The sequence below is a fragment of the Mytilus edulis genome, chromosome 2 (assembly GCF_963676685.1).
Source record: "Mytilus edulis chromosome 2, xbMytEdul2.2, whole genome shotgun sequence".
Lineage (NCBI taxonomy): Eukaryota > Metazoa > Mollusca > Bivalvia > Mytilida > Mytilidae > Mytilus > Mytilus edulis.
Window position 1 is genome coordinate 46,279,403 of NC_092345.1, and position 10,888 is coordinate 46,290,290.

The 10,888-nt window shown below is 32.8% G+C and overlaps 1 protein-coding gene across 1 annotated transcript; it reads left to right on the plus strand.

The window, feature by feature from the left end:
• The first annotated feature begins 1,140 nt into the window (after window positions 1-1,140).
• LOC139512289 (beta-hexosaminidase-like) lies at window positions 1,141-10,675 on the plus strand. The gene is made up of 8 exons (XM_071299793.1): window positions 1,141-1,528; window positions 2,777-3,213; window positions 5,438-6,090; window positions 6,392-6,476; window positions 6,891-7,125; window positions 8,165-8,417; window positions 9,008-9,133; window positions 9,410-10,675. The coding sequence occupies exons 1-8, from the start codon at window positions 1,186-1,188 to the stop codon at window positions 9,534-9,536; spliced, it is 2,259 nt and encodes a 752-aa protein (XP_071155894.1). The 5' UTR covers window positions 1,141-1,185; the 3' UTR covers window positions 9,537-10,675.
• The last annotated feature ends 213 nt before the right edge of the window (window positions 10,676-10,888 follow it).

The window sequence follows — 10,888 nt, forward strand, 5'->3', positions numbered from 1 at the left end:
ACCCAACAATCATAACGCTTGTCCATCTTCAATCTGTATGAGTTTCATTCTAACCAATGAATGGATCGCAAGCTAAAATTTGGAACAAGTTTTTCAACTTCAAACAAATTGAGTAGCAGTGATATTAACCTTACAATCAATAAGATTTTCTCCCTTCCCTATATCGTTGATCTTTAAAAGTTTTATTCCAGCCAAAGAAGAGAAACTCGGACAAATTACCACCATCAAAACAATGTTTCTAATTTAGTTACAGTGACATTGGCCTTTGGTCTATTAACACCAAAATCAACAGGCTTCTCTCTTTTCAATATATCTCCATCTTAAATGCATGGGAGACTAAAGTTATCATCCAAAAATAAACCCACGGACGTACACTCACTGCTATTTCGGGGGCAAAATAAAAATATAATAATAATAGTAAAGCAGGTTATTTATCCTTGCATTTTTGAACGGAAGCATTATCAGTAAAATTATGATGATTACGATGTGACTACATGCTTATATCGTTGTTTTATGGAATCCAATCAGAATCTTAGTCAACTTGCGGCGATTTCTAATGTTTTTGAGTATTTGTGCGAGAGATGAACAAACGATGATTTAAATTCGCGTTATATTTCTACTCGCAAAAACCACGGATAAAATAAATTGCAAGCGAAGATAAGTTTGCGTATAGTCATCCGATATGAAGATAGACAATAATATTCTGAACCTTCTTACAAGAACGTCATGAAAAATAAATATTTACTTGGAAATAATACTTTAAGCACAGTTTTTTATATGTTGCAGAATAATCTTATAAAATGTGTTTCGCTTCCATCTTTTAATCGTTTATTTTCAGTCGACCAAGAAATGATCGATTATTTGGCTGAAAATCTCGACATATCTTTCAATGTTCTAGACAATTTGGTGGACACTGACAAGAGCTGTTTACAGCGCATTTCTATCACCAATATTGGATCAACAACAATAATTCCAGGAAATTGGAGTATATTCTTTTACCATATTCGAGCTATTAATAGTCTAAAACCACTCCTTCTGCCCATTTGCGGAATGTTGTTGGAGCATATTGCCGGAAGTTTGTACAAGTTAACACCGGATAAAAGCACATTTGTTAAAATTGATCCTCAAGGTCAAGTTAATTGTGAGTTCCATGCTAAGTATTGGTCAGTGGCCGTTACAGATAATATGCCGAACTGGTATGTATGGAGTCATGGCACTCAGGCCAAGACAATACATTCTACATATGGTGAAGACCTATCCTTTATAGGACCGTACGATACTAAAAATAAGTGGAAGCGATATCCAAGTGATAGATACGATCCTTTCCTTCCTCTCATGCGTTATGTCATGAATAGTGAAGTAGCAAATCTTGGCAATGCTAGTGAAGTTGTTAAAGAAGGCACATACGTTATTCCAACACCACAATATATGACCGTAGATACGAAAAAATCAGTTCAGATCAGTGCATTAGACGGTTGGGTTGTATTAGAAAGTTCGGATTTTCCAAAAGAAGTAGTGTTAGTTTCAGGTAAGAATTTATTAATTTATATGTAGCTTATCTTGATAAGAGAATTATTCTTTATTCGGTTTTGGAACGTGTTTTAATGCAGCCGTTGACTATTTTAATTCTTACTCAACTAAAATAATTTTGGCCACTCATCGATCTGAACAGTAAACTATAGGGTTTCTGTTTTATGTCCTTAAAGGAGAGACCAACGATACCAAAGGGATATTCAAACTCATAAGTCGAAATAAACTGACAATGCTCTGATAAAAAGCGAAAAACGACAAAAAAAGACAAACATCAGTACACAAAATACGTCATCGGAAACGGGAGACTGACGAACCTCAACAAATACCCAGGGTGATCTCAGTTACTATATACTTCAATGGAAGTAAAAGATGAATTAGAGTTTATGTTTTCACTAGGTCATGATGTTGATTGTCTTTGCTTCAAATATTGCATGCATATTCAGGACGGGAACAATGTAACATTAAGTCGATAGCTAGTTTTGGTAAAGTTAATAGATCGTGATGAATCATAGGACATATATGAATTGATAGGGGGCAGACATTTTGATTGGAATTAGGAAACCTACATTCACATTACACATTACAGAGTTGTTTGAATAGTTCTTTAACATACAGTGAGCGCAATGCATCCTTCTTGCATGAGGTATCAGATTTAACATCCCTATTTTGACAGGACGTGGCAACGTAGTTTTGTATCCAGCACAACCAAATGCATGGATTTACTGGTTGACAGGAGACTCTTTCTTATTACTTGTGTCAACTTTTATTCCTTTTTAAAAGATTCCAGGTCAAAAATATTTAATTTGTACAAATTGAAAAACTGCTGAACCAATTAAATAAGCATAACACATAGAAAACACAAGAACCACATCAACAAACGACAACTACTGAACATTAGATTCCTGACTTAGGACAGGTACAAACACATGCAGGTTTATTTTTTTTTAATATGGTACCAACCTTCACCCTTATCATATCAGAAACAAAAGTTTAACATCACAACATAAAATGACACACTATAAAATATCAATTGAAATGACTTTACTCAGTCAAAAGACATATCAAAATCATGTTCAATTGTTTTAAAGTAAAACTTGGCCATTCAAGTATAATTTATTTTTTAAATTTGAAGTTTCATATGACTTTCAACAGATGCAAAACATAGGGCGGTTATGATAAGTTAACTAATGGTATCTATATACAAAATACATAATTCTGTATTGATTGTATTGTTTGATTACAGATTTTTATGCTATCAACATCAGCGTACCCAATCAAATGTCGAAAATCATTAGATTCATAAAGAGAGATATCTCAAAATTTCCAACTTCATTAGCAAAGACTGAAGCATACTTTCTTGAAGTGAAACCAGAACTTCATGAAATAAGAATAACAGTAAATAGTCCCAAAGGAGCCTTTTATGCGGTGCAAACTTTGAAGAGATTAAGTGTCGAAGTTGCAAAGAATTCCTACAGAGTCTACAACATCTACATAAGTGACGCACCACGGTACGACTACCGGGGAATGTTTCTTGACGTAGGAAGGAATTTCCACACAAAAGAAGAGATTAAAGTTTTACTTGACTTCATGTCAGTTTACAAACTGAACAAATTTCAATTACATTTATCAGAAGATGAAGGTTGGAGACTAGAGATACCTGGTTTAGAAGAATTAACTACGGTAATGTAGTCACTCTGGTATATAAATATTGTGAATGTAGAGTACAAACATATTGAAACGTCCTGTGTGTTTAATTTCAGTCACATATCTTTAGGAATTTGTAATAGAGAACTTACGGTAAGATTCTTTCATATGACAAAAAGTCTTAAAAGTCTATCTCTTTTATCTCTTTATTCGAGCTTCCATAGTGAGTCTTTTGTCTATCTCTGAAATTGTCCCAATTCGACATCGGTTGCTTCTAACAGATACTACCGATTATCTGCAATCACACAAAGATAGTATAAACATCGATAACCAGTGACGCTGTTTCTGACTTGCATTTCCTTTATCAGACAAAGTTTCTGAATGAATTTCAGTGCAGCTCTTTTGAAGTCCGACAAGTTAAAACATCCCAATGAAATCAATATTACATCCAACAAAGTCCAAATGAAGCGCATTTAAGCAAGTAAAGGTCAATGTACAGCTTCCAACAATGACCGACACCAATAGTATATAGCAGCTACTGAAAGCCTCGAGATGACTTTCAAGATTCCATTCAAAAGTTTTATAATCCTCAGACACAGCATGATTGTGCAAAAGCATTCATACATATGCATACATACATACCTAAATAGACGATAAATTTATACAGTAGTTTTGATACAATAATTATGAAAACATTCTTGTTTAAAAAGTCAATCAAATGAAATAAATTGATCAGTCAAATTATGTTTTAGAATAGACTTGAGAACAATTCAGGGTTGGCAAAAACCCGGGTTTTATTAGTATTGCCCAGCCCAGTGGGAAATACTGGGAAAACCCGGCTTTTACTAGGTTTTACCGGGTAATACTGGGTAATATGAAATACTGACCAGAATTTTAAAGAGGATTCAGTGATTAAACACAAATGCAATACATTTAAGATATTTATAAACACATTTTATTTATAAATAAGTTTCAATACTTGTATAAGAGTTTTATAAGACAAGTTTATACATTTGAGAAAGTATTGTTTTTTTCAAATGTATAACACTAATATTTAGAATTTTAGAACAGTTGCATGTAAGAAAAATTACTTTAACTGTCAAAGTAAATAATGTATATGTACATCACTAATTAATAAGTCATTATCCAGATTAGAACACAGATATGTTTATATAATAATAATCAGCCTTTTCATTTCTATAAGTGTTAATTATAATGACATGTACCTGCAGGGTGTTTATTTAGAAATATGATTGTATTTCTATTTGAGTTTACAATTCACTCAAACACTGCATTAAAATGTATTTTTTGCAAAATTTGGATTATTGAAACAATGCTAGAAAATTAATAAGGTATCCTAAAATGTGCAAATCTTGTTTTCTGCCCATATAGAATTAGTGTAGAAATGAATGAAATTGAATTTTCAATCTTTTAGCAATGACTCTCAATGGTTATCTATATAAAAGGTATATATTTAGCTATAATACTATGAAACTACCACAAGTTTTTACTGTTTTGTGTTGAAATAAGCTTAAAAATCATATTGCCCACTATTGCCCAGTATTACCCATTTCAGGGAGTATTGCCCAGCCCGGGAAAACCCGGATTTTCCCACCTGGGTTTTCCCGGGCGGGTGATACTTTGCCAACCCTGGAACAATTTCATCCATATGGATTTGATCATTCCATTTAATACTAGTCATGTTAAATCAAAAATGGATTAACCATAATATAAGCAATCAACATAGGCATAGATTACCTTAATTTTTAGCTGTATTTGGCAAAACTTTTAGGACTTTTGGTCCTCGATGATCTTCAACTTCGTACTTTATTTGGCCTTTTAACCTTTTTGGATTCGAGCGTCACTGATGAGTCTTTTGTAGACGAAACGCGTGTCTGGCGTATATACAAAATTTAGTCCTGGTATCTATGATGAGTTAATTATCTTTATACCTTAATGTGTTTGTAGTGTAATAGATGATAATTTATTTCTACATAATTAGTATCCTTTTCATTTTGTATCTTTTTATAGTTAATATACTATCAATTTGGATATTTTGACTTTTAAACTGGTGTTTTTCGCGTTACTTGATGATATGCAATGAATGAATAAATACTTCAGTTGCCACAACCATGTGTTGAAATAAGAAGGCACCGATTTTTTGTTGTCACTGTCTGATTCTAAATTTCTTCTTCAAATAATAGAACACGCCTGATAATGGGTATTTTTTTCTTTATTCATTTCATATACATACATTCAGGTTGGATCCAATCGATGTCATGATTTAAAGGAAAGAATATGCACAGCTTCACAACTAGGATCTGGGCCACATAAAAACAACTCTGGAAGTGGGTTTTATACTGTTGCTGAATATCAAGAAATATTAAGATATGCTAATGACCGATACATACAAATCATTCCTGAATTTGACATGCCTGGTCATGCAAGAGCTGCCATTGTTTCAATGAAGGAAAGAAAGAGAATTTACGATATGAGAAAAAATAGTTCAATGGCTGAGCAGTACCTGCTACATGATCCTGATGACGTTTCAGAATATATGTCAGTTCAATGGTTTGTAGACAATGCCGTCAATCCTTGCATTGAAAGCACATATACTTTTATTGATCACTTAATTACAGAAGTAAAAGCTATGCATGATGGGATACAAAATTTGGAAATTTTCAGTTTTGGAGGCGATGAAACTGCAAAAGGTGCTTGGGAAAAGTCTCCGAAATGCAGAGAATTTATAGCGAACAACATAGGCATAGACTCGGTGAGTGATATAAAAGAGCATTTTGCACGACGCGTTGGAAATATAGCCAGTAGAAAAGGATTGGATATCTCCGCCTGGGAAGACGGGCTTATGCATGGGAAAACGCCTTTTGATTTGACTCATCTTGTACCAAATGGAAGGTATACATATTCAATTATATCAGTTTTGAAATTTTTATATATTCGTGCACATTCTGAAGTAAATTAATGTTTAGATTTTTAGTTCGTCAAAGTTTGAAAATTGTTATAAACATTGTTCCTTCTTAAATTGTGTATCTTTAAAACTTAAACTATATGTATATCTAAGTGTGTGTCACCACATTGAAATGTGTTTTTGCATTGAACTTGAATCCGAGTATTTTTATTTTTATTTAATTTTTCAGTGCCGTCGCTCAAAAGTTGAAAAATCTTAGTTAATTAATTAGAATACTTTCATTATTAGGAAAGCTTACACTAGTGCATGGGATAATGTTTGGGAAAAAGGAGGCGGTGATCGTAGCTATAGATTAGCTAATGCGGGCTACAAGGTAAGTATATATAAGTACATATAAATATATCAATAGAAAGTGCAGCTTCACCTTTAACCAGTAGGATGAAAACAAATATGCTTATATGCAAATGCGGAAAAGATATCAGGAAGATACAAATACAAATATTTGTTCTTAAAAACAATAAGTCTACTGCACGGTTTTTGCATGAACCCTATTAGGGGTTCCCGCCGAGTATATTCATGAGTTGGCGCAAAGAATTGTGTACCTAAAGTTAAAAACTTTCAACCATATCTGAATCAAATAGATTAAGGGTTTGTTGTCATTGATACAAATCAGCATTAAAAAAATGAATGAGTCTATTAAAACAAATGCTACATCAATCTTTAAAACCTGCATCATATGTCAAGTATGGCTCTCCATTTCAACAAGTTTATTTGTATCTGTTTGCAGGTTATACTTGCTTTAGCAACCCATTTATATTTCGACCATCCTTACGAACCTGATCCTGCTGAGAGAGGATATTATTGGGCAACAAGGTACACCGATACTAGAAAGGCGTTTGGATTTATTCCAGATAACATATATGCTAATGCTGACGTCAAAAGAAATGGAGCGCCATTGACGGAATCTGAGATTTGTGGAGGCAATACATGTTACGAGTTGGCAAAACCGGACAATATCATGGGTAAGTGATATGTCATGGACAATTTTATTTGTATCATCTAATTGGTGTCTTTAACCTATGCCAACATTTGAAGAAATAAATTTATCGAAAATAATTATAATGCGGAGAAGAAAGGTTTTACAATATTTAGGACTTTTAATTTACTACAAGAATCGTCTAACCAACTGTTTCCTTGTGAGAAGACAGGTAGAATAAAAAAAAATGACAAATGGGAAAGGTGATTCAGCCAGACAATATGTATAGGACAAGAAATTCGCATTGATTAATTGTCCTGAGTTTAAGAATGGAAAACGAACTCTGCATTCCCGAAAATCAGGTGATAATTATTTTTATTTAGTTTCCAATACATATTAATTACCACAAGTCCATAATGGTACTAGACGTCTAGTAATTGACTTCTGATTTTAAATATTATTGTATCGACTTATTGTTGTCCTTCAGAAACTGTTGGCATTTCAACGAGCAGATAAACCTGGCTCAGAATAACTTGAGCTTCTGTACTATGAGATACAGCATTACACACAGTGTCATTCTTGTATTAAAATGAAGCCTTTTGACGCTGCATTTGGTCAAAAGGCTAAGGATGACATTTATGTAGGTTCACAATAGACTGACGAGTCAATTGAAGAAGAAAAAAGTCAATGTTTGAAACAGACGGGGTCCTAATGACTGGCGAACGTACGTGCGCAAGTCTAAATTCTTTATTTTATTTGTGATTGTTTTGTCGAGCCGGAGACTTCTGTCGGAGAAAGCTCAACATAGGGATAGTGATTTGGCGGCGACACTGCTAGTTTACTTCTAAAAAGCTTTATATTTTAAACTTTGTATACAGATACCTCATTTCATGGATCAGTGAACAAGGTTAAGTTTTGGAGTCGTCAGATTGTAACAGTACTTAATTTAAACGTTTAAATAGGATATTTTATATTGGTTGTTTATAGTTAGCGGCATTTTCGTAGAAAGAAGTTGAGGCGTGAGCGCTATTGAGTCTGCTAGTTAATTAAGTTTTGATTGTACCTTTTATCTGCATTTTTATTAGGTATGATGGGACTCGTATGGTCAGAAACATCCCGAACTAAAGATCAACTTCATGACAGATATTTTCCAAGGATGCTTGCAGTTGCAGAACGTGCATGGCATAAAGCGAAATGGGAAAACATTTCGGAGAAAAAGGATAAAATGATGGAACTAAATAAAGATTGGACAAATTTTGCTAATCGTCTTGGTTATAGAGAATTAAAGCACATTGATGATATCGGGATTAAATACAGAGTACCACTACCTGGTGCAAAGTTTGTATATTTTGTTGTTGTTTGAAAATATAAACAGGAAAATCGCAAAAATACTGAACTCCGACAACAAGTTCTTAATCAAATGGGCAAATTATCAAAACCTCAAACACATCAAATAATTAGATAACAACTTATCATCATACTGACTTGGTACAGACATTTTCTTATGTAGAATATTAATATTCTCTCGCATCAGATTTTGGTTGAACCTTTTCTGTGTGCTTTTTATGCAAAAATATTCAAAATGTATCCAAAAGAAATAATGAAATAAGCGGAATTCCAGCGGAGATGACTATGACTCAATTTTTATTTTATATATGTTTGGACACAAATTCAAACCGACTACATAACATATGACGGAGCTGAGTTCCGAATAATATGAATCGAATGTTCTGTAAATACAGAAGCGTCAAATTATGTAAATTTCGGTAAGTAAATTCATTGTATACTCATTTTATTCAGGTGTTCCACGCGTAACTAAGTTTCCAACTAAAATATATGTCACTTCCACTCGCGGTAGTCCACAAAAACTATTTTGTTATATAGCGTTATAATTGATTTACATTTATGCAAAATTTCTGTTTCTCTAGGATGTCTGGAGATACATTGAAAACAAATACAGCTTTCCCAGGGCTTGTTGTAGAGCACAGTCAAGATAACAGAACATGGAAAATAGGAAACCTTGATGGGGTTTCAAAGACGTTTTTAAGAACCAAGTATGCATTTCTCTTTCTGCTGTATTATTTTCGAAAGTTTGCATTATGATTCGACTAATCTTTTTAAAAGCATTGACTTCAACCGGAAGATAGACAGATACTTTCAAAAAAGGTTTAGTAATGTTTAATTACTTTATTTTTGAAAATTAAAACAATTAACAACGAAATTAGCTTCAATTATTATCCATTCGAAAGAGTATATTTTCCTTTTTATACTATATATAGTTTTAAAATGTATACTTATTTGATCTGAATGTTTTGCTCTTTTATTTTTAGATCTGCTGATGGATCTAGAACAAGCAGAATCATTTCAGTCTCTAAAACCACATCTTCAGCTATGTCAGAAAAATATTCAATAACAGTTTTTGTTGCAAGTTTCATTTTATCATTTTCACTATTATAAATCTATCATCAAATGTGTTTTCAAATGTGTTTGTCAGTATGATCAGTATTAAAAAAAAAATTTCATCAGTGTTTCTCATGTCTCATTTTTATGGAGATTAGACCGTTGGTTCACCAGATGGAAAGGTTTTACACATATCGTTTTTATGGCCCTTTATATATTGCTGTTCGGTTTGAGCCATGCTAGCTCCGTGATAAAGACCGTAATTTGACTTATAAAGGTTTACATTTACAAATTGTGACTTGTAATTAGATAAGAGAGTTGTCTCATTGGCACTCATACCAAAAATTCTTATATCTATTTAACCGAGTTTCAACGTGTTCATGCACGTCTCTTTGTAGCTAATACAATGTGCCAATCACCAATCAAAACCTTAAGTTGAACTATTTTTTGACATTTCTACAAATATACTTAATTGTTACATAAATTTCGAGCGTCCCACGCGCTTTTATGCATCACCGAAACTTCCATATTTGGAAGAAATGGATGTATAAAAAAGAAATGATAGAAGTTGTATGATTAAAAAGGTCCTTTAAATAAAGAAATTCGTCCACGGTCACTTTTTCATGATGAAATTGAATCCTTAGTTTCTTTATTTATAAACGGGGAATTTTAGATTTTCGAGCTCTTGATTACTTCGGATACTAATAGTCCACTAGCATTGAATTGATATCGACCCAGTGATGTATAAAAAAAATAACACTTCATAAATTTTGTGCGACCATAGTACATTTCTGGAAATGTATTATTTAGAAATCTTGTAATGGTCAGTTAACTTGAGTTCTTAACTTTATCTGTGGAAATTACACTTATGTTGGCACTTTGTGGCTGACAACTACTGCCGCTCCCAATTTATACAACCTACAAAAAGGATGACTGAACGAAAACGTCAAAATTAAAATTAAAATTCTGAAAGCCAACAGAGAAGGATAAATCATACAAACGATTTGTTGAATACAACTTACATGTATGAGGTTTTTTTATTATAAATTTGAGCAACTTCAAGAAAAGTTTAAACAGTTTTATCAAATATTGTGGTATGATTTCAACAATCCCTAACACTTGAAAGAAAATGCATAAAAGAGAGCTGTCTAAATCATGATTTGAATAAGTCTAACACTGGTGCTTCTTTCTTAAAAAAAAGTAATGTGTGACTTGAAAGCTAAACCTGTATATAAAAACTTCGTAAATGAAGTTATTCAACTACCAACAATCAAATTTGTCAAATAGGAAGAACTGTAAGTTATTGATACAACAGAATGATCAGAATATTTTATGATAACAACAAAATTCCATTCTCAATTTTATTGTAGAGATGCTTATCTAATAACCTTTCAATGTAATTTGTTTGT